This window comes from Penicillium robsamsonii (genome assembly GCF_028829455.1).
Source record: "Penicillium robsamsonii strain IBT 29466 chromosome Unknown utg000007l_segment0_segment0, whole genome shotgun sequence".
Classification (NCBI taxonomy): Eukaryota; Fungi; Ascomycota; class Eurotiomycetes; order Eurotiales; family Aspergillaceae; genus Penicillium; species Penicillium robsamsonii.
The window spans coordinates 154,331-181,456 of record NW_026643225.1 but is presented as its reverse complement, the minus strand read 5'-3'; the positions used below and the strand labels follow the sequence as shown (position 1 = coordinate 181,456).

Genomic DNA, 27,126 nt, shown 5'->3' with positions numbered 1-27,126 from the left:
GGGTTGCGAATACTGAGGGTCCGCTTAGACCTTCAGGGTCGACTTACGCCAGTGTCGGCGCTTGGCGTTGTATCTATTATTCAGATTGTAATCAGCCATATGTTCGGTCCGGTTGTGTAATTTCTGTGTATGTTCCTCCATTCGTGGGTTCATGCGGTCGGCGGGTGGATGGTCTTGTGTATTTCCCGTTCCTCTCTCGCGTTTCCGGATCACTCTTCCCACAAATGGCGAACTTGGATATCATGAATTTGAGTCTCGAACGGTGCGATTTACCTGATGGTGTTGCCGGTGCGCAGACGGATCCACTGGGGGATGGGGCGGTTCTGACGCTGAGCTTTGGCAAGCTTTTGCTTGGTGCGGAAGGTCTTGTTGCTCTGTGTGGAAAATGACGGGTTAAAATTTTATTTCTCAATTTTTCAGAGGTCTGACTTGGAGGGGGACGGCGACGATGGCGAATGTATTTTTTTCGAGTATGGCGTGAACAGGGTGGTTAACATACCGGCATCTTGAAGGGTTGATCGCGACGGCGAGCTTGTTGGATGGACGGATGAAGTGGTCGACCTTCGGATGTGGATGGTTTGTGTGCGGCAGGGCTTGGCTTCGCTTCGGTTGGGTCAGGTGATGTGGGACTTTGGCCTGAGGCAGAAACAAATTACGAATGGGGCAAGAATCCGCAAAGTGGGTCGGGCTCTATAGGTGTTGATGTGCTGCACAATTTCATACAACTATACAGTCCGGTATACGATGTGCATTCGAAAGTATCGTGATCCCTCTTTTAGACCAGTGCTTATCCTATGTATCTATCAAGATCATTACAAACAATTGAGGTACCACATAACCGCAATGCCCTATTTTTAGTACTACAAGTATAAGCAAGATAGCCCTAGAGGACTTACTTTGGAAGCTCGTAGGCTATGGATAAAATGTGAAGTAACTAGCAATTCCCATAGGTGTTTTCATAATTCATCATCAGTTAATCTACAGATCTGGAGCAATAGAACGATGATAGCACAGAGACAAGCAGCTTCATAAAGACCTCATTCGGCCAATGCCGCCGTAATCAATCCATATGTGATAGAATCAAGTGATGTTCTTCCTCAGGGAACCGTGGAATAAGAGACAGGATGGCTTCATTGAAGTCAATAAAGAATTGTTGGGCCAATAGCGCAGCACTTTCAAGGCAGAGGGATATGCACCGGAATATACCATACTTTTCCATGCTGGTCCAGGATCAGGTTTTGAGAACTGATGTCAGGATGGGCAATGACAAATTGCTGAATTAGAGCGGTGGAATATCTTTAGGACATTGGTTAACGCGCTTACAGACCTCAAGCTTGTGGTTAAACCAACCCCGAAGTTCCGTAGTAACTTTGAATGGACCGGCGCTATTGTCTGTGAAGAACCAGCCACGGAATGGGCCGCCACCGAGGCGACTAGGCTGCAAATTTACCAGACTGCTCCTTGATCATGTCAGTAACCTGCATAGCAATTTGCTGTTGCTCGTCGCGGGATAGGCTGGTCTAACATTTATCGAGGGGTTAACCTGCGATGAAATCTATCACAATAGATCCCTTTGTGGCGAAACATTGCGTCTTATCTTCGACTTGAAATGAGCGATGGACTCGTGGACCTCGAATGCTAGTTTTAGAGGCAATGCGATTGAGCATGCCGCCGCCTTCCATCACCAAATGCTGCGAGAATCGCTACAGCTTTTGTGTCGCCAAGGTCGTGCGCCACAGGGCCAGACCTAAGAAGGGTTGCCAGAGTCTTGTCCGTGACGAGTCAAGGTCCTTTCCGTTTAGTGGGAAGTCCCCGAATCACGGCTGTGGGGCTGTAGATGAGACTGTCAGTAAATAGTACCTTAAGCAGGTAGGCATCATATACAGCGGAATGCGGACACATCATTGGCTCCATTTTCGTAGACAGAGAGATTGCTTAGCAGCAATGACTGTCAAATCTCCCTGCCCGGTGGTTGGGGAAATCTGACTTGTTTTGGATCTACTGCCTTGTGGGTGGTGAATGGAGAAATGGGAATCATTGAGATTTCAGGCGTTTAAACATAGCCAGGTAACCCAATCAATACCTCACTTCTAGAATGCTTCTCACATTATCCCAACCACACCTCGTTATTATTACCACACTTGATACAAGTCAATAGAAACATCCTACCTGGCTCATTCCATCAGTTCTTATTTGGAATTCTATTACACCATTTCTCATTCCACTGGGCCCCTTGCCTACGCAATCGAGTTCAATCGGATTATAGAACCAAATGACACATGCGCAACTACATGGGAAAACGGATAATATTGGTATATAATGAATTAAGTAGAGGAAGCAGAAGTATACCGGTAAACAGCTGATAGCCTACCCGCCATACTGTAGCACAGTAGTGATGGCCTTCGGATTAAAAGAGAGAATGTAATACATGTAAGATCATCAATTTCAAGGCGTCCTAAGTGGTCTTTATGTATTGCGACAAAGGTTGCCTGGGCATAGCAAGGTCGTTTCGTGTGCCCTATTCCCCCAGCTCGATTGTAAAAAAGGGAGCACAGTCACCAAATGATCAACTGAAGGTCCTGGGGTGACATCCAGTGGAAAGGGCATAGGCATGAAAAGATATTTGAGTTCATGATGGGCTTGGCTTTGGAGCCCGAAGGATACTATCACCTGACAATCCGGGGGGAGTGCGATGTTACGTATGTCTAGGCACGATATATCGGCCACGTGGCAAGGTTCCTAAGAGGTTGCCTAATTTATATGTGCTTATATCATCTCAAGTGTGGACATAGATCTTAGGAACATCGAGAAGAAGTTGCAAAATTTCTAATTATTTCCTCTTTTGGTAAAAGTAAAAAAAATAGAAATTATTTTGACCCGAGACAGTCCAAGCGGAGCAACGGACATCGGACATCGGATATGAAACTGGCCGAATAAAAATATAAAATAGCTTATGTGATCCGTATAAAGGGCATCGGGGTCCAGATGGGGCCTCTACTTTAAAAATTCGGTCGAAATAGTTCCCACGGATTATGACCAAGTATGACTCAGTCATCCATGTCCGTGTTTTGCATGATTCTTTCGTGTTAACCCTGTAGATAAACGGACTCCGTGCGTTAGGCAGAGTGCCGCATGCGCCAAATCTACCCGGACCTGCGTCAAACGGCCATGAAAGGGCAAGGAATGCGCTAGAGGAATGTAGTGTCCTATAGAAAGTGAAACATTAGTGCATTTACTATATCTGTACTAGTTCGAAGTAAGATCCAGATAATGCATAAGATGTCGGAGTTGGGAGTACCCGACACGAAAAAAACCCCCCCCCCCCGCTCAAGTAGAAGATCGAAGTACAACCCCCTTTGTTCTGTCCTTTGTAAACATCTTTAATTTCTAATTTTCTCCTTATCCCTTCTTAATATTTGTTATCCCTACACTCCTTCATTCATTCTCTTCAGATCTCTTTTCAGAGTAATCCTCATTTTTATTCATGGAGTAAAGATCCAAACCAATTTCAACATGCAGCAGCCCGAGGAGGGTGTGACGGCCGTTGAAAAAGTGGTGGAGGACCCTCAGCTTAACGAGAAGCCCACCGACAAGCGTGATTCCGACTCCGCATCCACGTCAACAAAACACGAAACCAAGACTCCAGTCGTCGAAGACGATGATGCGCTCTATGCTCACTTGCCCGAGCATGAAAAGGACATCCTGAAACGACAACTGGATGCGCCTCTGGTCAATATCTCCTACTTCGGTCTCTTCCGCTATGCCTCCCACATAGACATACTCATCCTGGTCGTCAGCGCACTCTGCGCCATCGCCGCCGGTGCTGCTTTGCCCCTCTTCACTATTCTCTTTGGTTCCTTGGCTACGGTTTTCCAAAAGGTGATGCTTCGCACCATCTCCTACGATGATTTCTACCACCAGTTAGTCAAGAATGTCTTGTACTTTATCTACCTCGGCATCGGAGAGTTCGTCACCATCTACGTCAGCACCGTTGGCTTCATTTACGCAGGAGAGCATGTGACCCAGAAGATTCGGGAGCACTACCTCGAAGCTATCCTGCGCCAGAATATCGCCTACTTCGACAAGCTTGGTGCAGGTGAAGTCACTACCCGTATCACAGCCGACACCAACCTCATTCAAGATGGTGTCTCCGAAAAGGTCGGTTTGACCTTGACTGCCGTCGCCACCTTCGTGACTGCCTTCATCATTGCATACATCAAGTATGCCCCCTTGGCTGGTATCTGTACTTCAACTATGGTCGCGCTGGTCTTGATCATGGGTGGAGGCTCCAAACTGATCATCAAGTACGGCAAGCTTTCCCTGGAAAGCGCCGGTGCCGGTGGAACTGTGGCCGAGGAAGTCATCAGCTCGATCCGCAATGCGACCGCATTCGGTACTCAGGACAAGCTTGCGAAGCAGTACGAGTCTCACTTGCGTCACGCAGAGCGCTGGGGTATGCGCCTGCAGATGAGTCTCGCCGTGATGGTCGGTGTCATGTTTGGACTTATGTTCATGAATTACGGCCTCGGGTTCTGGATGGGCTCCCAATTCCTGGTGGATGGTAAGGTGGATGTCGGACATGTTTTGACCATCTTGATGGCTATTCTTATTGGATCTTTCTCCCTGGGCAATGTCAGCCCCAATGCCTCGGCATTCACCAATTCGGTGGCTGCCGCCACCAAGATCTTTGCGACCATCGACCGTGTATCCCCACTAGACCCTACTTCCGATGAAGGCATCATCCTTGACCACGTCGAGGGTCACATCGAGTTCCGCAATGTGAAGCACATCTATCCCTCCCGTCCCGAAGTTACAATCATGCAGGACGTTTCCCTCAACATGCCTGCTGGTAAGACTACCGCATTGGTCGGCCCTTCGGGCTCTGGCAAGAGTACGGTTGTCGGTCTCGTCGAGCGGTTCTATCTTCCAGTTGGTGGTCAAGTGTTCTTGGACGGCCATGACATCCAGACCCTCAACCTGCGATGGCTACGCCAGCAGATCTCGCTGGTCAGCCAGGAACCTGTTCTGTTTGGCACAACCATCTACCAGAACATTCGCCACGGTCTGATTGGAACACGCTTCGAGCATGAGTCCGAGGAAAAGATGAAGGAGCTCATTGAGAATGCTGCCAAGATGGCCAACGCTCACGACTTTATTATTGCTCTCCCCGAAGGTTATGAAACCAACGTCGGTCAGCGTGGATTCTTGCTGTCTGGAGGCCAGAAGCAACGTATCGCCATCGCTCGTGCCATGGTCAGCGACCCCAAGATTTTGCTTCTGGATGAAGCCACTTCCGCCCTGGATACCAAGTCCGAGGGTGTCGTCCAGGCAGCGCTTGATCGCGCTGCGGAGGGCCGCACCACCATTGTCATTGCCCATCGTCTCTCCACTATCAAGTCTGCTCATAACATTGTTGTCTTCGTCAACGGATCCATTGTTGAGCAGGGTTCTCACGACCAACTGACTGACCATGACGGCCCTTACTACAAGCTCGTCGAGGCACAGCGCATCAATGAGGAGAAGGACACAGAGGCTTTGGACGTGGATGAGGATGAGGATAGCATCGAGCACATGACCAAGTCTCACATCGCACGTGTCAAGTCAATTGCTAGTGGCTCAACCGGCTTCAAGGATGAGGCTGAAACATTCCAGGGAGCCATGCAGCGCCAGGAGTCTCGCAAGTCCGTGTCCAGCGTTATTCTCGCGCAGAGGATTGCCGAAGGCGGCAACAAGTACTCACTTTGGACTCTGATCAAGTTTATCGCCTCATTCAACAAGGAAGAGCGGTTGTTCATGGTCGTCGGTCTTTGCTTCTCGGTTCTTGCCGGCTGTGGTCAACCCACTCAAGCTTTCTTGTATGCCAAAGCCATCAGCTCACTTTCCTTGCCCAAAGACCAGTATGCCAAGCTGAGATCGGATGCCAACTTCTGGTCCCTGATGTTCTTTATTGTTGGTATCGTTCAAATCATCACTTTCTCCGTCCACGGTATCGCCTTCGCGTTTAGCTCCGAGAGATTGATCTGCAAGGCCCGCAGCAAGGCTTTCCGGGTCATGCTCCGACAGGATATCAACTTCTTTGACCGTGAGGAGAATAGCACCGGCGCTTTGACTTCTTTCCTCTCGACCGAAACTAAGCACTTGTCCGGTATCAGTGGTCAAGTTCTTGGAACAATTCTCATGACATCGACAACTCTTATCGCTGCAATTGTGATCGCGCTTGCTTTCGGATGGAAGCTTGCCCTCGTTTGCATTTCTGTCGTGCCGATTCTTCTCGGCTGTGGCTTTTACCGCTTCTACATGCTTGCCGAGTTCCAAGCACGTTCCAAGACAGCCTACGAAGGATCAGCCAGCTACGCCTGCGAGGCTACATCTGCCATTCGCACTGTGGCATCGCTTACCCGTGAGAACGATGTCTGGGCCTACTATCACGCTCAGCTCGATCGCCAGGGCCGCACAAGCTTGATCTCGGTAATCAAGTCGTCGTCCTTGTATGCAGCTTCCCAGGCCTTGGTCTTCTTTTGTGTCGCCCTCGGTTTCTGGTATGGTGGAACCCTGCTCGGCCACCACGAATACGACACCTTCCGCTTCTTCGTCTGCTTCAGTGAAATCCTGTTCGGTGCTCAATCCGCTGGCACGGTGTTCTCCTTCTCCCCGGATATGGGCAAGGCCAAGAACGCCGCCGCCGAGTTCCTTAAACTGTTCGAGCGTCGGCCCACTATTGACATATGGTCCGAAGAGGGCGAGAATTTGACCCACTGCGAGGGAACCATTGAGTTCAAGGATGTGCACTTCCGCTATCCTACCCGCCCCGAGCAGCCCGTGCTCCGCGGTCTAAACCTCACCGTCCAGCCTGGTCAGTACATTGCCCTTGTCGGACCCAGCGGATGCGGCAAGAGTACCACCATTGCCCTTCTCGAGCGTTTCTACGATGCCCTTTCTGGTGGTGTCTACGTGGATGACAAGAACATCGCCGACCTCAATGTCAATTCCTACCGCAGCCACCTCGCGCTGGTCAGCCAGGAGCCCACTCTCTACCAGGGTACCATCAAGGAGAACATCCTGCTCGGTAGCCCCAATAAGGACCCCACCGAGGAGGAGCTGGTCCAGGTCTGCAAGGACGCCAACATCTACGACTTCATCATGTCTCTCCCCGATGGCTTCAGCACCGTCGTCGGTAGCAAGGGAGGCATGTTGTCCGGTGGCCAAAAGCAGCGTGTCGCCATTGCCCGTGCTCTCCTTCGCAACCCCAAGATCTTGCTCCTGGATGAAGCCACCTCGGCCCTCGACTCCGAGTCTGAGAAGGTTGTCCAGGCTGCTCTGGATGCTGCTGCCCGCGGTCGTACCACCATTGCTGTTGCTCATCGTCTCAGTACCATTCAAAAGGCCGATATCATCTATGTCTTCGACCAAGGCAAGATTGTCGAGAGCGGTACCCACACTGAGCTCTTGCGCAACAAGGGTCGCTACTTTGAGCTGGTCAACCTCCAGTCCCTTGGCAGGACTGCCTAGTTGTCTTAATTTGCCTTTTTCTTACATCTTTTTTAAATGTACCATACCCTCTTCTTTCTTCATATCCCTCACCATTTCTCCATACCTCACCACCAATCTCCTTTCTTATACCTCCTCAATCTTCCCTCTTCATATGATAGATTATTTGTTGTCAGCGGCGAAGTCTCGGAAACCCGGGGTACATTGTCTCCCCGTGAAAAAGAGAAAAGCATAAAAAAACATCCCTTGGGGTTGTAGGAATGGATGAATGAATACAATGGCTGTCAATTCAACGCCGTCCGATTTCGCTCCAAACTCCGTCCACTCCGTCAAACCCCTTAGATAATTTCAAGCCATTTCAATTAGTGAAGAAGCCCGTGCAGTGTAGCCCTTCAATCCTCCTCCGAAACCCCAAACTCCCTCTCCACCTCAACCTGTCTCACGCCCCGCGCTTCAGCAAGAAGTCCCATCAATCCCTGTCCAACATCTTTGATATCATTGTACTCATGCAAAAGCTGGGTATAGCGTTTGCACGTGTCATCAGGATTGCCACTAAATAACGCAGTTGTTAGAGATGTAAAATGCAATGTTCCCATGTTCTTTAGGGCTGTATCCGTATATCCTGCTTGTATTTAGAGGAACTAGAGAGTATTTACATGAGCTGGACATTCACTGCAGTTAAATCAGTTTCGAGTCGTGTGTGCTTGGCTTCTAGACTTGCAATCGAAGCGCGAAGAGCGGCCTGCGGCGTGTTAGTGCTACATGGGTGCAAGGTGGGGGAGACTGGAGACGTACTATTCGTTGCTGGTCTCTGTAGGACTTGGGCTCTTTGGTTGAATCCATGTTGTTTGGAATTAGGTGCATATGCATTTGTGTAATACGTGAGAGGCAAGATTGGAGAGTATTGAAGTTCTGATCTACGATTGTACCCCAGAATTATATACCTAATCCTGACCAATCACAGCAACGGCTGAATAATCCAGCTCAAGACTTTCTGCGTGCGGGCCGCTGATTTTGGTGTGACTGGGTTTCATTGTTAGCAGTAGTTAAATGTGTTGTTAATACATGCAGTTAATGAAATAACTATCTACATATGTATTTGACTCAACCTTGAAGATAAAAAAAAAAAAACATTGTCCTGACTCCACCGGTCCCACATAATCGGATCCTCCGGATTGGGTTTACCTGTTATCCGCATCTGTTCTCTTCTCCCTTTCAACTCCCCACCAACACCATGGCATTTCTACGTCAGTCCTTATGGACTTTATTGGTATTGGCTGCCACGGCTCTAGCCCATGGCGGCCATGATAATGTTCCTCAGGGTGAACCTATCTCCCAAGATCCTATCGTACGTGGTACTACGCCAATCCATCTGGCAAAACGTTAACGATTCCAGGACTCAACACTATGGACTCATATGATTCTCATGGGTTTGGCATTTGGCTTAATCTTCCCAACCGGAATGGTTCTCGGAGTATGTGTCCCTTGACTTATCTCTTTCTTCTCCATCACATCTAACAAAAGAAAATAGATAATACGCTCCCGCTGGCACGTCCCCGTTCAAATCGTCGGCACTGTAGTCGCCGTGTTAGCCTACTTTCTCGGCCACGCCCACAAAGGCCGCCAGTTCGATAAGAACCTACACGCCTCCGTCGCAAACTGGCTCATGCTATTGCTCGTCGCGCAGGTCGTCCTCGGAGTCTATCTCAAGCTGCACCTGGAAAAGGCGGGCCAGGCTCGTATTCGATGGATCTTCGTTCTGGCACACGGTATCATCGGCAAAGTCATGCCCGTCCTCAGCTGGGCGCAGATGCTATTCGGCGGTATTGCCGCGCTTGGCTTCTGTCGCGGTGATCATCTCGGTCAGTGTCTAGCCCATTTCATTATGGGCTCCGCTTTCATCGGGTATGGTATTTGCTTGACTATCCTCTTGATTGTCGGGCAGTATTGGTTGCGTCGTACAGGACGCAGTCAGGAGTTCTTCGATTCCCTCGTCATCGCTGCTTGGGGATGTGTTAATACTTTCACCGAACATCGATGGGGTACCCCTTGGGTTCACAATGACCTCCAGCATACCACTATGGGAATTGTCTGGTGGTGTGCTGGTCTGCTGGGTATGTGGCTCAGCCGGACTCGCAGCGGTCGCCCCAAGCGGAACATCATTCCCGCTTTGGTTATCTTGATGACTGGCTATGCCATGTCCGCTCACCCCCAGCAGTTGATGATCAGTACTATGGTCCACTCTCTCTTCGGGTATACCCTGATGGCGGCGGGTCTGACCCGCATCATTGAGATCTCGTTCGTGCTAAAGGATAAGCCTGCTCTTTCCGAGCCGAACAGCTTCCAATACCTGACTCCCTTTGTATGTCTCTCCGGTCAACGTGGTATAGGATAATACTGACTTATTTCTTTTGCAGTTACTCTATGCCTCCGGTTTCCTCTTCATGGGCGCCACCGAGGAACAGATGCTCATGCTACACAACGCAGGCGTCACCCACGTGGCCTACGTCTTGATCCTCTACAGCGTCGCTTTCATCGTCTTCCTCTGTAAGTTGATTCCCTATTCCGCTTTTTTCTTAAAACAACCACTCATTCTTCTCTTCTAGTCGTCAACATCCTCCTCCACATCTACGCTGTCCACGCCTGGCCCAACTCCGAGTCCACCAACCAGGACGGCCCCACGTACTCCTCTCTCAACGGGAACCCGAACGGTCGTGCGCGCTCAAACTCGCAACAGATCCAAGATGCCGAGGCATTCGAGCTCCATGGTTTGATTTCGGATGATGAGGATGGTCCTTCTATGGGACCCCGGAAGAACAGTGATGAGGAACTTGGAAAAGAGGCCCATCACTAAAGCCTTGCGATGATTTGTTGATTCCTTTTGGAAGTATATCGTGCATTTTGTGATATTGTGACGGCGTCTGGGTTGGGTTGGGTTCGGTTCGAATAGCATTGCAGGTTCTAAATCGGCCTTGAGTTCGAGTAGCTAATATTATACCGAACAAAATCATACATAGTTTCCAATCTCATGCAAGTATTAAGTATCAATGGTTGCTCGCGTTCTATCGTACATAATGAGACCCAGATCTAAGTCTAGAGTTAATTGAAAAAAAAGGAGATTCGTAATGATCTTAAAAGAGCTCATCTCAGTCCATTGCCCTACCACCCTACCATCTGTCCACCTTCATTTATTTCAATTGTCCAGCCACAGGAACCGTAACCGGGTTCCTAACCGGCGGCACAGCAGCCATCTTCACACCATCATCAGGGAAAAAAGGATGAAGCGAATAAATCGGCCCAATACTCTTCTCCCCATCAAACAGCAACATGTTCTGCAGCGGCTGCTCTCTTGCCGAGAGCACATTAATGACATCCTGTGCCAGCGCACCGCCCAAAAACGCCGCAACGGGACTCAGCTCGCTGCCCAGGTTCTGCAGGAATGTCCGCAAGAACACAGAGTCCAGTGTGAGTGGCTCTAGCTTCAGTTCCTGGTGTCGGTCGCGCGAGAGCTTCGTGAATAGTTCCAGGTCTTCATGAGTGAAGGTCGGGCGGTGGCCGAGTAGTTTTTCGAATTCCCACAGTGCGCGCAGACAGCTAAGCAGTGGGGTTACTTGCTTGCGACGCCGGGGGAGTCGTGTGTATTCTTCTGGCAGTGGGGAGGTGTTTGCGAGGATTAGTGGCGAGTACACCTCGCGCTTGGTGACCAGCTCGATCACCTTGTTTGGTTCTTTCTTGTTAGCATCGTTTTGTTCTTTTTTGGTGGTTATGTCGATGATGCTGCGGGTGGGTGTTTCTTGGGTTACGGAGGCCATGTTGGATTTGTTGCGCTCGATGACGAAATCGTGGCTGATGAGGTCGGCGAAAGCGTAGCCGTAGAAGCCGTGTAGACCGGCGGCGTAGAAGGGTCTGTTGGCTAGTCGGCAGGCGGCGTTCACGGTGGTATTGGTAAGGAAGTCGAGCTCTGTGGCGATTGTGATATCGAATTGCGCGAAGAAATCGGGTTGTTTGGTTTTGACATCGGAAGTGTCGATATTGAGCTTGACTCGAGGGTTCATTTTGTGGATTTGCGGTCCTGCGACTTCCGCGCGCTGGAGCGGTTTGTTAGCGGGTAGCAATGGGTACACTTCTCTGGCTGTAGCTCACATTCTTTCCAACCACATTCTGTTCACTTTGTGCTTCAGCGATGAAGAATTGTGCGCCCAGATCCTCCTCTGTGACATCCTGGTGGTCGATTATGGTAAGTGAGCCGATGCCTGCCAGAACGAGATTCTTGGCCACTTCGTTCGCGAGAGCCTTCACAGTGATAAGGAGGATTTTTGCCGATCGGATTCTAAATGTTGTTAGAATATGTGATGTTTTGAGAGCTAGGTTGCTCACTTCTCTTGTGCATGCACGCCCCACAGCCGGATCTGTCGGTCGTACAGTGCAATTTCATCTGGCAGGGTTAGTGGATATTAGGTCAGATTCGAATGATTGGCCATACCAGCACTGATTGACTGTGCATTCTCTTGCTCTGCCATACTGTCGATCGAGGGTAAGATAAGAGTACAATCTTGCCTAGGTGCGAGCTTGGTGATTGAAGCCCCACCGTTGTGTTTGGGTGGAATTTGATGTTGAGTAAGAGGTAGCGACTTGGTGAGATATGCAATGAGAGTGGAAGTTGCAAAGTTGTAGGAATCTTCGAAAGTTGGAAGGTTGGAAGGTTGGAAGTTGCCGGTTTAGATGTCATGTGACCCGGGAGCTACAGTGTGGGGCCGTGGGGACAAAGAAGTATACAATTTGTGGAAGATATCTCATTGATTTGCAACATATTTACAGAATATGCCAGTTAGATAGGAGATATAAACAGATTTACAGAAAATACTCAATCTAGTATGTATGAATATCTGCAGCTTGAGTCCACGGATGTGGGTGATTTTATGTTATAGGTAACTACAGGCTATCGAAGCTATAGATCAAGTCAGCATGTAGAAACGTGTCTAATACACAACTTAACAGCAAATAATATAAAGATGTATGTTTGTATCTTAATTTTCTTAACAAATGATCTACAATACCGTAGAGCATTTCTACAGGACTTCACTTTCCTCATCGGGCAACATGTTTAGGTTGAAAAGTGCCACCATCTAGCAGAGATAAGACTTGGCATTGCATTGAAAATGAATATCGACAAGCATTCCAGAGGCCACTCTCGTGGCTCTAGTCCTTTATCATAGAGTCTAAGGTCAAAGAAAGTGACACAATTAGCCATTAACCCATGCCGGAGTTTACACGAGAGACCAAGTGCAGAAAGAGAGATCAATGAAAATATATGAAAATATGTGACTTCCATGCATACAATGAAGTTGCAACTCTCAACCTTTCAACCTTCCACTTTCACTCCACTCTCGATGATCTAATCCACCATCACGTGTTATCAACCTTGGGCAACTTACTTTGACACTCTCTCCAGGGCTCTTTTTACCTTAAATATCCTTGGGTATCGTCTTTTAATTTTTATTGTCTGTTGGGTGTGTTGACGGTATCACCGACCCCTATCCCCTAACCCGACATAGGTAACTCCACCTCTTAAGCGGTACCAAACCTATACGATGGTATGTCTCTCATTCCTATGCGTCTGACCAGTGTCTTACACCTTTTAGTCAGGGAATTACGATTATCCTCGTGCTTCTTCCTCTTCGTCCCGCCGGATATCCCGTACCAGGCCTGACGACCGCCCTGAGGTCCTCCGTCTCCAGCATCTCCGCAATTTCGTATCCGAACGAAATCGCTCCGGGGCCCACCACGCCTACAACGCCACCCTGGCCTTGGAAACATTAAATAGAGAAGTCGCTGAGCATTCTCTGGACCGAGTTCGCGATCGTCCCAACTTTGAGCAGGCCCGGGCCGACATTGATCGCCAGATCCAACAACTACAGGCCGAAACAGTTGGCCCCGCAGAGCGAATTCGGAACATTTGGCACGACCAGCTTCGCTCAGAACGGGCTCAAACTTCGCTCTCACCGGAATCACATTCTGCTCACCATCGCTTGCCCTGGCAAATTCTCAGACCACCGAGCCCGGACGGATCTTTATCCAGGTCATCGTCCCTCATGCCACCATCCGGCCAGTCGGGCCGCGATGGCCAAGGACGGATGAAGCGTCGGAAGCTGGACACCGATGATAATCGTGAGGAGTTTCGAGGTTTTAATTACGGTCAATATGGACAAGTAGTGCCGGGAATGCTACAAATGGAAATCGCCAGCTGCGACGGCGGAAGCTACGATCCAGATAGCGGGTGTTCGCGTCCCGAGAATGTTTTAGACGACAACACAAGTGTATACTCTACTAAAGAGGCCCGCTGCAACCTAGTCCTCTGTCATCGGGGCGAGGCCCCGTTCTGCTTGAAGAAGATCGTGATCCGAGCCCCTCAGTGCGGGTTCGATGCTCCGTATGTCCAGCAGGCGTGTCTGTATATTGAAATGATGGCTAATTATGGGCTAATCAAACCAGAATACAAGAAGGCATGGTCTTTGTCGCCATGACCTCTGATGAACTGCTTGCCCGCACCGCCCAATACCAAATTCAATACTCCAGCGGCCGATACCGCCGACGAGGCCGCCGCAGTGGCATGCAACCGTCCCAGGAATATCTCACTGGGTTCCGACCACCACTTCAAAACCTCGAACGCACAGTCCTCATGAGCCCACATTCGGCCGCGGTCCCGCGTGCCGCCGAAGACCCGCAAGCGCAGTTCCGCATCACCACCGAGTACGACGAAAATAACGAAGATTCGGGAGAGGACGAAGACTGGCGCTCTGCATTACTCGAAAGAAGGCTGGCCGAACAGACAGAAGAACCTTTGTCGGATACCGACGAGAGTCCAAGCGATGAAGAGGAGTCTTCCAGCAGACATCAGCGTCGGCCACGAGTTGAATATGAACGGTTGGATGCTCTCGGCCGCATCAGCGAGCAGAGACTACGCCGTGGCCCAAGCCTCGTGCATCCAAACCCCCCAGCCGAACCTGCTCAGCCAGCTGCCGAAGTTCTGAAACCGCATGCGCGCTTCTTTATCGAGCGAGAAAAGAGCATGGTTACCATCAAATTTGATCCGCCTCCGTATGTACCATTAGTATTGGATGTGGAGAACCGAATACTGACGATTCAAGATCCGGTCGGTTCATTCTCATTAAGCTGTGGAGCCCACGGGCCCATGGGAATATTGATATCGAAAGCATCATCGCACATGGGTATGCAGGTCCGCGGTTCTTCCCAAGTATCGCTGCTCGCTAGCAGTGGAAGCAAGGAGTTTTCAGGCGTATTTTTTTTTCGGATCAGAGGGATAGAAACTTTGTTTTAATCTAATCTAGTTATAGGTTTCGTCTATAGTTTCTCGGCCAGACTTTCTTACTGCATAGTGCTAAGACGACGTTATGAATAATTATGACATGACTTTCCGGATTATTCTCCATTTGTCTGAGTTCTACGCAATCCATATAGACTACTAGATCAAAAGGTACCTGTTAATGTCCTTTTATTAGAACCAGAAGGTATGGCCACTGACTAGACTCTGGTATCTCTAATAGCCTTTTTAAGATCACTCTCCGAGTATAAAGACGGTACAACGTTCGACTTCACTCGGAATGTGAGAGAGGCATATGGGAGATGCAGACATAGCCCTAATTATTTGAATGTTGATACCTACAATGCGTATGCTGCATGCTATCCCAGATACTATAGACCCTCCACAGTCCTCGATATTCGCTATCACCAAATCTAGGTGCTTACATACTTAGGTATGCACGTATCTTTCCAGCAATGACAACAGCCATGACCTATACTCCGTTGCCGACTACGTCCACCACAGTGGCGACCGCGCGAACCTATAGAGCCCCCTCAACACCACTGGCCTAGGCAGCATCGTTACATGCATATCACCCTATAAACTGCAACTTGCCATTTGGAGAGAGGCTCAGCAGTAATGCAGCAGAGACGAGGCTATGTCGCACGCCATGTGGCTCAATGAGCGTTGAGTCTCATCATGTCTCTCTTGGGTTAGATTCCTGTCGAATTGATCGACGCCAAGGTGGTTAGTGGGGTCCCGGTGTCCCATCGGCTGTGCGCATCAATAGCATGCAGCTTGGTCAAAGGCAAATTGCACCTGAATACTCAAAGGGTTATTCCGTCGGCAAATTTTCCCACCTGTCCAAAAAAACCAGACCCGTGGATAGCTTACATGATTTGCTCTGCGTGTTAGGATAAGTCAAACAGGCAACGGCATTCGGGGTATCCGCATTATTAGGGTGAAATCTGCCCACCATCGCCACAGCGTCACTAAGCTGCACTGTAGCGAAGATGTGCTGGCTGAATTTGAAGATCACAAAGTCCTTATATTCTCCTTGGCGCGGTTAGCTAGAGATATAAAAAATACGATGTAGAGAGAGTATGGACCAGGAAAAGCGAGCCTATGAGAATAGATTGTCAGAATCCCAAGGAACCCCGAATCGGCGTCATGCCTGATTCAACGGACGTTGGGGTTAAGGGAGCCAATCTGAAACATTAGCACTAATGCACGGCTCTAGAAATGGCCATCTCGGAAATAGTTACCACCGTATAGTCGGGAACCGTGTTGAACCGTTTACCTATTTGAACGCCTGACCAGCGCCTCAAACTCATTATAATGGGTTTACAATGTGCTAGCGTTGCAATGTTTAGACAAATACAGTTACCTGAGCTGCACTGGGCAGTCTCAAAGCATGGCTGGAGTTCCCTGTATGTATCGACTAGTGTGGGGGCTCCAGGGTTAGTTGAACGATTTCTCATCGAACTGCGCCATATCTTCAAATAGCTTAGGGCTGCCTGGTTTGGGGCTGGTTTGGGGCTGGTCTGGTGGGACAATACACACGAACGGACTGTGGTACTTTTGAAATAGCTCTAGCCCACGGGGATCCCGGGCAGTGGGCTAAGTAGCCCCGCTGTACATAGTAGATTGACAAGTAAACGATGAATTGGGCACTGGGTAGCAATGCCCCGGTGTGGGATATCGGAAGAGAAAACAGGGCATTTTCAAGGGGCCGCTATATCCAGTAACTTCCCGAGGCTCTCTTCCCCCTGACGATGACGCGGAGAAAGACCCAGCCGTTAACCCGTTTGAGGGCGGGTGGGCATTAGTGGAGGAGCTAAACGGCTCAGCGCGGGGCTCATTGCGCATATGCAATAGGCAGAATATGTAGACCGTGTTAGCTGCAGCACTAGAGTCAGAAAAGTCTATCCGAGAGCGAAAGGAAAAGGAAGAGAGTGGATGTAAGGGAGAGAGGGAGAGAGAGAGAGAGAGAGAGAGAGAGCTCCTCCCCAGTCAGGTGTTCCCTTCCCGCTTTATTAATCTTTCCTCACTTTCTACTTCTTCCCATCTTTTCTACTCTTTCTCTCTTCTCTAACCTGCTTTCATACCCCCTTCCCAGCAGACATCCCGCCCGATACCATGCGTATCACCGTCAACGTCATCCGCCCCGAGCAGGCGGACTCGGACATTATCAACCTAGAAGTGGGCAGCGACATGTCGATCAGTCTACTGAAATCCATTGTCGAAAGTGAAACTACCATCCCACCTCAAGCCCAACAGCTCGTCTACAACAACCAGCTCCTCCAGAACCCCGACCAAACACTAGACCAAGTCGGCATCACCGAGGGCGACATGCTCGGTGTGCACGTCACCCTCCGAGCTCCCCAATCCCAAGCCCCTCGCCCCGCCGCGCCCAGCTCCGTCGCACCCAGACAAAATACTCAACCCCGCCCCGGCATGCCAGACCCCGAAACTATTCGTCTACATATCCTGGGTGATCCCCGCGTGCGCGAGGCCGTCCGCAGGCAGAACCCGGAGCTGTCTGATGCGGCGGATAATGCTCAGCGCTTCCGTGAGGTTCTGCTTAGGCAGCAACAGGGTGAGGCGCAGCGGGAGGCACAGAAGGAAGCTCGTATTGCAATGCTCAATGCCGATCCTTTCAACCCCGATAACCAGAAGGAAATTGAGGAGATTATTCGCCAGAATGCTGTTACGGAAAATCTACACAATGCTATGGAGCATCATCCCGAGTGTACGTTTCTACATCGGACTTCTTTGCTAAGCCACTGGATCGAGGATGAACTGAAAAGCTAACCAACTCTGTTTTCGCTAGCCTTCGGTCGCGTGACAATGCTCTACATCCCCGTCGAAGTTAATGGCCACCGTCTAAACGCCTTCGTCGACTCCGGCGCCCAGGTGACCATCATGTCCCCCGAATGTGCAACATCGTGTAACATAATGCGCCTGGTAGACCGTCGCTACGGCGGCATCGCCAAGGGTGTCGGGACCGCCCCGATCCTGGGTCGGGTTCACTCCGCCCAGATCAAGATCGGCGAGATGTTCCTGCCCTGCTCCTTCACTGTCATGGAAGGCAAGCAGATCGACCTGCTTCTGGGGTTGGACATGCTCCGTCGTCACCAGGCCTGTATCGATCTCCAGCGTGGTGCCCTGATAATTCAGGGCCAGGCTGTGCCCTTCCTCGGTGAGGGCGATATCCCCAAGCACTTGACTGAAGAGTTCGAGGCCGAACCTACGGTTAAAGGCGCCGATGGTGCTGAAGTGGGTGCCCGCACTGGCGCAGTCACGCATAAAGCTGAGAACAACCCCAACGCCGATGCCACGGCCAAGAATAATGCGTCCGCCTCCGGGTCCGGGTCCGGCGCATCGGGGCCACAGCCAAGAATCAATATCCGGCCTGCGCCGGCACCGCCTGCCTCGCGGTGGCCGCAGGATTCGATTGCCAAGATCATAGAGATGGGATTCTCGCGTGAGGAAGCTCTCCAGGCTCTGGATATGGCACACGGAGACCTAGACAGGGCGCTCGGGTTCTTGTTTTGATCTACGGTCGGTGTCTGCATTTACATTCGGGGGCGTTTTGGTTGGGATGGGAAGTTGTATTAGCGAGATTTGATCAAAGCACGTAATGAGGTGTACGATGATAACGCTGGCATTATAATAGATTTTGTTTATTTTGTCTATCTGTAACTCGGTGTGTATGGGAGCAGAGAGAGTAGATGTTTACTCCCGCTTGCTTTTGGGCATTAGTTTGTCGCGTAGGCGGAATACCATGTCTAGAGCCATGAACCCGCCTTATCATGTGTTAGTAAATCACATGTCAGACAACCTTCCGTGCGTGTACATACCTAACGCCATATAGGGTGCATATAGCATGCTAAGTTGCTGCTTCTCGGCAACCGAGCGATCGGTCCAACTCCATACAACCACCAAAGATGTCAGCGTGGTGATAAAGGCCTGAATACCGAAAACGAGGAGGTGGACGGGGACGAGGGGATGATCTGGATGAATTGGAAATTAGTCATTTTTGGTGATGTCATTTCCCGGTTATCTCGGGGAGAATAAGGGTAATGTAAGTCAGATTTGAGCGCATTTGATATGAATATGTATTAGATGTAAGATTTGATGTAGGGGGGGGGGAAGGATAAACAGGATAGACGCGGATAAGGATACATGTACTCCGTATACATGTAAGTATACATAGTACCATGTACGAGCACGAGCTTAAAAAAAAAGAGTAAATACCTTTCAGCAAACCCCTAACCGCCCATATCGAGATTGGGAGGTGGTACAGCAGCTCCATCCAGATGAAGACGGTGAACCATGTTGGCGGATCTTCGAAGAATTTATCGCGGTAGGTTGTGATGTAGAAGTCGCGGAGTTGGTGGGAGAGGTCTGTTTGGAGGATGGTCGGTTGAAGGGGGACGGTGTCGATTACTATGTTGTTAGTGCAGGTATAAAAGATTATCGAGATGGAACGTACGGAGAATGATCGGGACATGGGTGATGAAAAATAGGAGATAGGCCAAGTCCCGTTTACGTGAGGGCATATTGTGCTGGGTCATATGCATAAGATCAGGGCGTGTAGGGGTGTACAATATACTCCGTTGGGGTGTACTCCGTCCTGGAAGTGTAGATGTGTTGATTTGTGTTTTAGGGGGTAGAGAGAATCAGGTGACCAAGGAACAATCTGGAAGTTATAGGAACTAAATAACATAGTTTATAATTGCTTTTTTTTCCTGTTATTAGTGTAATCTTAATATTTAGAGGTTAAAATAGTTACTCTTGACTATAGATTAAATCCATCATCTCACCGCTCAATTTCAAGGTGGCCTGACTTCGGAAGCTATAGATTACCTCGACTCCGTATGAAGTATCTAAAGGACCTTGGATGCCAAATCTTACAGGAATTACATTGGATAAGGTAGTCATGCATACAGGGAACTTGCTAGTTCGTCTTCGATAGGTCAAAGAGTATACATCGGAAGTAGACCGCAAGATCGGGATGCCCTAATTAGCTCAGGACAGGGTGTTCTCCTTTGCTTTCTCTTCTGCTGTTTTTCTTCTAATTTTCCAGCCTTTTTCCCCTTCTTTTCCTTCTTTCCTTAATTTCCCCTTTCTCCGTAGAACTTCCTAAATAGTTCTACTGGCGCCGAGGAACGGAACCCCATGCCGAATCATAATCTCCGTATGCATAGATCATGGCAGATAATGCAATTGCTATTCGGCCTGCATTATGCCTTATCTTCGAAGTATTCAACATTACCTAGCGGTGTAAGATAGAAGCTATAGAAATTGAAATAATAATAAAAAAAAAAAGTGGGCGAACGGTAGTGGTACGGTAGTGGAAGGGGGATTTGCAGGTGGATAAGTGGATTTGACATGGATTGACTGGATGGACTGAATTTAGTGAATTTCCTTATTTTTTTTTCCTTCTCTCTGACCGCTGTTCATCGTCCACTCGGAGATGAAGGGAAGTGACTAGTGTTTTACGTTGATATATAGGAGTATACAGAATATATAAAGACATTCCCTCCCCCTTTATCCATCTTCTATACTCCACTCTCGATACAATCTATAGCTATACAATGCCTTCCTCGGCCCCCGTTCGTTCCAAACACCCCAAAAAGGAAGAACCAATCAGTTATGATATCAATATCCCCTACGTCGATGTAGACAAACAATCCAAGATCTCAACAAAATACCCCCAATACCTCCCCTCCTGGGATCCAATCTGGTTCGATCCCCTCCAACCCTTTGAATATGAAGATCCAGCCCTGCGCGTCCGCAATAAATCAAAACCAAACCTCCTCCCCGCATCCGCAAAAGTCTCCCACATCCAGCCCAGCCTAGGAACAATCATCGAGAACGTCCAGCTCTCCTCCCTCTCCCCCGCCGGACGAGATGAACTCGCCCTCCTCATCGCAGAGCGTAAGGTCGTCGCGTTCCCAGATCAGGACCTTATCGATGCCGGCCCAGATGCCCAGGAATCCTTCATGCGCCACTTCGGGAAACCAAACTACCAACCCGTCTCCGGTTCAATGACCGGTCATCCCGCTTTCCATATCATTCATCGCGACGGAAACAGAGATGAAATCACCCGTTTCTTGCAGCAGCGCACGACAACGACCCTCTGGCATCAGGATGTCAGTTATGAAATCCAGCCTCCCGGTTACGTCATGCTTGGGCTCCTGCAGGGCCCCGAAGTCGGCGGTGATACCGTTTTCGCGGCTACCGACCTAGCCTATAAGCGGCTTTCGCCCGCCGTCACGGCTTTCCTGGATGGATTGAAGGTTACTCATTCGTCGGCGAAGATGATTGGTCATGCTCGCTTGACGGGTGGCTTGGTCAGGAAGGATCCCGTTGATACGGTCCATCCGCTTATCCGCGTGCATCCTGTGACCGGTGAGAAGTGTATGTTTTTGAATGGGGAGTTTATTACGAAGATTCATGGTCTGAAGGATTCAGAGACCAAATGGGTCTTGGATTTCCTGATGAATCATTTGGTTACCGGTCATGATTTCCAGGTTCGGGTGCGCTGGCAACCGAGGACAATTGTGATGTTTGATAATCGGTCAACTATTCGTGAGTTTTTTTTGGGGGGTTTTGGAATTGAGTTCCCTGCTAATTATCTTAAGATTCGGCTATTGTTGATTATTTGGATGATGATTACGGTGCCAAGGCGCGTCATATCTTCCGTTTGATTGCGCTAGGTGAAAAGCCCATTCCGGTGTATGAGGATGAAGTTGAGGATGAATTCGAATAAACTGCATAATGTGATAGAATGGTCGGTGTTTCGGTTTTGGCTATAGATTTGAATTTGGAGTTTAATTTGTTTTTTTGGTATATTGGAATATTCATTGCAATGTGAAAAACCTGAATTCGTTTTCATTACCTTCACGCCTTAAAGTACAAAGCCAGAACCCCCCCCCCAAAGATATGTCAAGTAAATCTCTGCACATGACTCGCCTCAAACGCCACATTACCGTAGAATGTCGTCGATCCGTGACCGCAAGTCATGAGCAACCTCCAACTGCTCCCCACTAATGACACCGCTCTGTTGCAGGATCAGCAGCATCTCAGAAACCCGCTCGGCAACGATATCCGACCCGAAAACCATGCCACCCAGGCGCACGGTCTCGTGGAACCAGCCATTCAGCAGGTACAACAGGTCGTGTGCGATAAACCGGCGGTTTGATCCGTGGAAGGGCGCTTCGTCGGTGTAGTACATCGTCTCCAACACCGCATACAGGGATTCATGCGCCACACCAAGATCGATAAAGAGATCCACCACCCAGGTTGCCGGGCCGACATTACGCTGGAACTCCAGTGCATACCGCTCTAGCATGGGGACAAGCTCACGGATGGGGAAGATGGTCTCGGACATCCGTAGACGACTGCCGAGGCTGCGGACCTTGTCGATCACCGCTTCGTAAGGTTGCGGTGAGCCGTGCTGAACGGTGGCGTCATGGACCCCCTGGATCAGGTGTTGCCAGGTTGACTTGACGTCGGCCGCATTGCGATGGTCGGCTTGGTAGAAGATTTGGAGACAAATGTCATGGTAGCTGGCCGAGTCGGCGTATTTATTGAATAGCTGAAAACATGTTAGTATCGTATTTTAAATCTGATTCCCAGGGGAAGAATTCAAAGAGAGAAAAAAGAAAAAAAGTTGGGACGGAGACTTACTGTGCTAATATCCATCACTGGTCCATCGACTTCGCGCAGGATCTCGGGTTTCCGCTCGGGGAGAATCCGCTCGTCATCCTTGAGTCTTTGGAGTAGGTCATCCTGAATATTGGCCACATCAATGAGGTTCGAAATCTCTTGCAGCAGTCGCTGCCTTGACTGCCGCCCAACGTCCGGTGTGAAAATTGAAGCGTTGGCACGGGCTTGACCAAGGTACTCAATACGGCGACTCAATGGCAACACGAAAGCACTATTGGCCAGATGGAATTGAACCTGTGCAGTCTCGAAGAATCGTTGGGACTGGGCATAGAACCGCCAGAGCAGATCAGCATGGCCCAGATCATCGTTCGACTTGCGCTGGAGGTATGTGACCACAAATGGCGATTGAGTCTGCAGCAAGCGATCGTTCCAGCCCTGCTCGAGGTACCAGTCGTACAAACTCGTCAGGAATACCTCATCGGTGGAATCGGAAATCACGCCATAGGCCTCGTTCTGGCGTTTGGCAATTGTGGTCAGCTGGCCATCAATGAGACCGGGATCAGATGCAGCCAATTTGTCAACTGCAAGCACGACTTTGAAGATGAGGTCGTAGCACTGCTTGCGGAAATAAAAGTATTCCTTACGGGGGTCCTGGGTAGTCGTGGGCGTCAGTGCGCGCTGGGATCCATAGGGGAAAAGGGGGATAGGCACCTGTTCGGGACGCTGGTCCATGATCCAGGAATAGGCAAGGTTTGACTTGTCGGACCGAGCAGCAACATTGAGGGCAAGCTGAATAGCACCTGAAAGAGAGAAAATCCCCAATTAGTATGAGATAGCAAAGACCACCAAGGATTGCACAACGTACCTGCAAAGAACTGGTTGACAATGAAATTGTCCACAGCCGAAACCAGATAATCCATAGGTAGACATTCTGCCACCTGCTGGAAGAGATGCAGACTCTCGTTGAGCAAGTTGCGGCCCAATTCTGTATTAGCACCGGCCTCAGTCGCACGCTTCAGCATTTCTTGCGCCTTGAAAATCACCACATCCTCTGTACTGCAGAAACTGCCACATCGTCGTCGAAGTGCATCAGCCACGGTCTCGACGTTGGAACCCTTGGCAATGTTCCGGTTGACAATACCCTTCACGAGTTCCTTGGCAATGTCATGGCCCTTGCTGGAGCTGAAGAGTTCCTCAAAGGTGAGGCTGAGGAACTTTGCTTTCGACTCAGCTGGCAAAGTCGCCACAATCTCATCAACCCGCTCATCAAATAGAACAAGTATAAACGAGATACCTTCGATGGTGTGTGACACTAACTGAACGAGTGAGTGCAATGCACGGTGCTCGGCTTGCAACGCCACTTCTTCTTGCTTGCTGTTTACCCGGGCAAGAGCGTCGGGACCGTTGAGCCCATCGATAAATGTCTTGTTCACCTTGAAGAACTCTGCCAGCGAGGAGAGATCATGCTGGACAGTCTGCAGTTTACTGGAACTCACGGACGCGGAAACGGATTGTGCGCCATTAGGTCCATTGCCCACCTTGGCAATCTTCTCCTTCCAGATAGATCGCAACAGACGGGCGATGTATAGTGCAATCCCCGTGTGTCGAGGAGAGGGCTGCACTGCGTCGAGAACAGACGTTGAGCCATCTGCAATAGCATTTTCATTCAGATGGGCTCGACCACCTTGGGTGATGAAGGCCTGGCGTGCTGCCGCCAGGATGTCCGGATCGGTAATTCGGGTCAGTCTTTGGTCGGGGGAAATCTCCATGCCCTGGCCACAGGCCACTGCCAGAGCAGTCGCCAGCATCTCGCTCCGTCCATATGTTCTAAGGAAATTTTGGATCTCTCCGGACATTCCCTCGTGGGGATTGCCGCTGCTCCGGAGCAAAGCCGCGAAGATATCCACGAGACGACGCCGACGAATGATATGAACTCCACCATTAGTCAGGATCGCGATCTCAGCAGCCGGGTGGTCGAATTGAACAGCCAGCTCGTTGGTCACCGGCGAAGGCGCTGAAATCAAACCAATATCCTCTGCTTTGCCTCCCAGGTCAAGGATGATAGCCGACTCAGCGGCTTTACCATTGACCGGACTTTCTTGATACTGAGCGACTCGACCAGAGTCCGGAGTTGAGATGAAAAGGGTATCGATCTTTTGTTGTGGATCCTTCGTAGTGAAACAGAAGAAATAGCCTGGGGAATATCGCTCGGCAAGACGAGTTGGTGAAAGTGTGGTAATCTGACCAGCAGAAGGTAAAACCGTGCCAAGAGGTGAAACAAGTGAGTTGGGGGATGCCACTCCGCTCACGCCGGGGGAGATATCGACAGGTGGTGTTTTGACATGCAGTGCTTGCATGCTTGTGGGAGGACTGGTGGTGGTCGACGTAGGTGCCCAGCTGTTTGAACCGGTGGCGCTGAGGTAGATGCGATATCCTGTCACCGTTGTTGCAACTAGATGATACCGCGACGCTTCTGTAGCTGGCACCGGACTGATTGACACAATTTTGACTCTGGGGTTGAGGGTTTCGTTTGAGGTGATGATGTGCCCGATGTTGGAGTAGATATCCAGAGCGCGTTTGGTGATTGCGAGTGTCAGACTGCCCTCAGGTCCCATGTGGAACACGCGGATTGTAGATGCCGAGGAGAGTGTGTAGAGCAAATTCCGGCTGTCATCAATTACCATCTGCACGACATGTTCGGCGGCGCCTTGTGCAAGATTTGTCAGGCTCATCGAAGGCTTGAAAGCCGATAGACGCGAGCTGGTATGGTTGACTCTGCCACAGCGGCCCTGGAACCACCTTTCCTCCTGTTGATAAGTGACCTCGTGCACATCGGTGTCAGACGATCCTCCAAAGAAAATGCGTCCAGTAGATGCCGATGCCGCGAAAACATTGATATCCAAGCCACGGACTGCTACCGACATCCCTGTGTGATACAAAGAAACCTGGCGACCTCCGCTGGGCGTGTTCTCGTAGCCCATCCCCAGTAGAATGATGTCCGCAGTCGTCGCAATGACCAGCAAATGGGTGATCGCAGGCAAGAAAACCCCCGGGCGCGGTTTGGTCAGCTTGACAGCATTGATGCTGTTGGGCTGTTCCTCGAATCCCACCAATTGCGGGTTGGGGTGTGTGAAATCCCAAATGTACAACGCATTGTCAATCGCGACCCACGCGTGGTTTAATTCAGCAAACAGACCCATGCTAGTCGAAACTTGTGCGCGGTTATATTGATCGAAAATCTGGTCGGGGATGTCGTACATCTTGACTTTTTGGAATGGTGCCCATGATTGAGATATGGGGATGTTGTACTCAGACGAGGAGCCCTCTGTTTTCAGTCAGTCTTGTTCGGAGAGTATTAGCTGGGGAGTCTTACGGGATAAATAGCTATCAAGGTCTGGATAACGCGACTCGCTTTGCAAGCTGCTATTGATCGTTCGCGCCCCGCGTTCCTCGGTGCTCACCGTTTGATTTTTGGTTTTCGAGGCTGCTGGAGGGAGCTTTGGCATGGGCGTCTGGGGTTCCGTTTGCAATGGCGACTTGGCAGGGAGAGGCCGCGCGGTAGCTGGCGCCGGGGTCTGGAAGTAAGCCCCAGGAAGGGGTTTCTGCGGCGTTGCCGGAGGGAGATTTGTTGGAAGAGTCGGATACGACATGGCGGCGGTTTAAGAGGGAGAAAGGGACGATCCCCCGCTAGGAATCACAAAGAAGCTGCAGTGTAGGTCGGATGGGAAAAGGAAAGTAAAAGATATGTGGGGGAATGACGATGAGAGAAGGTCTTGGGAGGAAATTGGATTATTCAAGGTCTTTGCGAAAAGCGAGAGAGTCAACACCTGGGAGCGCACAGACCAATTGGGATCTTCCGCCTTCACGTTATTGTTGATTGTCTCCCATCTCCATTGATCCCTCAATCGAGCTTGTTTCTTATTGTCTAAATTGTCAGTCGAAATGTTTCAATCAGTCCGTTTTTCTTCGCGCCTACCAGCTCGTCTGGTACGGTGGAATTCCACTGGTCCGGTCCTGCCACCCTTGATGGCAACTTTGCGGACTGATCTGAAAACTGCCATGAGAGCCAAAGACACCACCAGGTAGAGATCCTTTCCACTTATATCTTCAAGGTTCAGCAAGCTTATGATTAGACTAAACGTACTTCGCGCTTTGATCTCCGAGACCAACAACGCCGCCAAAACCGCCTCCCCGATTCAGACAGACATTCAACTCTTGTCGCTAATCCGGAAACGCCTGAATGCTTCCAAAGATGCGGCAAAGGAGTTTGAGGCTGCTGAGCGTCCAGATCTGAAGGAGAAAGAGGATGCACAGGTTGTGGTCTTGGAAGAATATGCTAGTCAAGTCAAGACCCTCCCCATCGCCGAGATCAAGGAAGTGGTCATCAACGAGATCGCTGCTATGATCAATGCCAATACGAAGCCCAACCAAGGAATGGTTCTCAAAGCTCTCTTTGCTGCGGGAGGCCCTCTGGATGGCAAGCCAGTGGACCGGAAAGAAGTTGCTACCGAGGTGAAGAACGCGCTCTCTTGAGCTTACATTTTACCAGATTGTATATTACTGTCACAATAGCCTCAGTCAAGGGCATTCCAATCTCATTTATAATTCACACAAAGAACGAATCCCAAACTCCTCAC

General features: G+C 50.0%; 11 protein-coding genes across 11 annotated transcripts; 6 read left to right on the top strand and 5 right to left on the bottom strand.

Annotated features, from left to right (window-relative positions):
* Positions 1 to 24: 24 nt before the first annotated feature.
* N7447_010347 (60S ribosomal eL39 domain-containing protein) lies at positions 25 to 1,682 on the bottom strand (the record flags this gene model as incomplete). The annotated part of the gene is made up of 7 exons (XM_057234609.1): positions 25 to 232; positions 274 to 374; positions 430 to 636; positions 1,212 to 1,274; positions 1,328 to 1,454; positions 1,479 to 1,515; positions 1,544 to 1,682. 7 exons carry the CDS (start codon positions 1,680 to 1,682, stop codon positions 25 to 27), a joined length of 882 nt encoding a protein of 293 aa, XP_057080829.1.
* Positions 1,683 to 3,513: 1,831 nt separating this feature from the next.
* On the top strand, positions 3,514 to 7,509 carry mdr1 (ABC multidrug transporter Mdr1; the record flags this gene model as incomplete). The annotated part of the gene is made up of 1 exon (XM_057234608.1): positions 3,514 to 7,509. The coding sequence occupies one exon, from the start codon at positions 3,514 to 3,516 to the stop codon at positions 7,507 to 7,509; it is 3,996 nt and encodes a 1,331-aa protein (XP_057080828.1).
* Positions 7,510 to 7,880: 371 nt separating this feature from the next.
* N7447_010345 (SWI5/SAE3 family protein) lies at positions 7,881 to 8,331 on the bottom strand (the record flags this gene model as incomplete). Its single annotated transcript, XM_057234607.1, has 3 exons — positions 7,881 to 8,040; positions 8,145 to 8,230; positions 8,284 to 8,331. 3 exons carry the CDS (start codon positions 8,329 to 8,331, stop codon positions 7,881 to 7,883), a joined length of 294 nt encoding a protein of 97 aa, XP_057080827.1.
* Positions 8,332 to 8,722: 391 nt separating this feature from the next.
* N7447_010344 (Ytp1 family protein) lies at positions 8,723 to 10,342 on the top strand (the record flags this gene model as incomplete). The annotated part of the gene is made up of 5 exons (XM_057234606.1): positions 8,723 to 8,836; positions 8,885 to 8,962; positions 9,020 to 9,850; positions 9,906 to 10,035; positions 10,095 to 10,342. 5 exons carry the CDS (start codon positions 8,723 to 8,725, stop codon positions 10,340 to 10,342), a joined length of 1,401 nt encoding a protein of 466 aa, XP_057080826.1.
* Positions 10,343 to 10,676: 334 nt separating this feature from the next.
* Positions 10,677 to 12,008, bottom strand: N7447_010343 (E1 ubiquitin-activating protein AOS1; the record flags this gene model as incomplete). The annotated part of the gene is made up of 4 exons (XM_057234605.1): positions 10,677 to 11,576; positions 11,632 to 11,818; positions 11,866 to 11,923; positions 11,972 to 12,008. The coding sequence occupies 4 exons, from the start codon at positions 12,006 to 12,008 to the stop codon at positions 10,677 to 10,679; spliced, it is 1,182 nt and encodes a 393-aa protein (XP_057080825.1).
* A 1,071-nt stretch (positions 12,009 to 13,079) lies between these two features.
* Positions 13,080 to 14,760, top strand: N7447_010342 (uncharacterized protein; the record flags this gene model as incomplete). The annotated part of the gene is made up of 4 exons (XM_057234604.1): positions 13,080 to 13,082; positions 13,131 to 13,918; positions 13,981 to 14,586; positions 14,637 to 14,760. 4 exons carry the CDS (start codon positions 13,080 to 13,082, stop codon positions 14,758 to 14,760), a joined length of 1,521 nt encoding a protein of 506 aa, XP_057080824.1.
* Positions 14,761 to 16,948: 2,188 nt separating this feature from the next.
* Positions 16,949 to 18,367, top strand: ddiA (putative DNA damage-inducible v-SNARE binding protein Ddi1; the record flags this gene model as incomplete). The annotated part of the gene is made up of 2 exons (XM_057234603.1): positions 16,949 to 17,561; positions 17,643 to 18,367. 2 exons carry the CDS (start codon positions 16,949 to 16,951, stop codon positions 18,365 to 18,367), a joined length of 1,338 nt encoding a protein of 445 aa, XP_057080823.1.
* Positions 18,368 to 18,547: 180 nt separating this feature from the next.
* On the bottom strand, positions 18,548 to 19,389 carry N7447_010340 (EXPERA domain-containing protein; the record flags this gene model as incomplete). Its single annotated transcript, XM_057234602.1, has 4 exons — positions 18,548 to 18,618; positions 18,673 to 18,825; positions 19,070 to 19,261; positions 19,308 to 19,389. The coding sequence occupies 4 exons, from the start codon at positions 19,387 to 19,389 to the stop codon at positions 18,548 to 18,550; spliced, it is 498 nt and encodes a 165-aa protein (XP_057080822.1).
* A 1,023-nt stretch (positions 19,390 to 20,412) lies between these two features.
* Positions 20,413 to 21,590, top strand: N7447_010339 (TauD/TfdA dioxygenase family protein; the record flags this gene model as incomplete). Its single annotated transcript, XM_057234601.1, has 2 exons — positions 20,413 to 21,409; positions 21,463 to 21,590. 2 exons carry the CDS (start codon positions 20,413 to 20,415, stop codon positions 21,588 to 21,590), a joined length of 1,125 nt encoding a protein of 374 aa, XP_057080821.1.
* A 216-nt stretch (positions 21,591 to 21,806) lies between these two features.
* Positions 21,807 to 26,139, bottom strand: N7447_010338 (putative non-repetitive nucleoporin; the record flags this gene model as incomplete). The annotated part of the gene is made up of 4 exons (XM_057234600.1): positions 21,807 to 22,418; positions 22,511 to 23,289; positions 23,355 to 25,814; positions 25,863 to 26,139. 4 exons carry the CDS (start codon positions 26,137 to 26,139, stop codon positions 21,807 to 21,809), a joined length of 4,128 nt encoding a protein of 1,375 aa, XP_057080820.1.
* Positions 26,140 to 26,431: 292 nt separating this feature from the next.
* On the top strand, positions 26,432 to 27,022 carry N7447_010337 (uncharacterized protein; the record flags this gene model as incomplete). The annotated part of the gene is made up of 2 exons (XM_057234599.1): positions 26,432 to 26,571; positions 26,623 to 27,022. The coding sequence occupies 2 exons, from the start codon at positions 26,432 to 26,434 to the stop codon at positions 27,020 to 27,022; spliced, it is 540 nt and encodes a 179-aa protein (XP_057080819.1).
* Between the last annotated feature and the right edge of the window lie 104 nt (positions 27,023 to 27,126).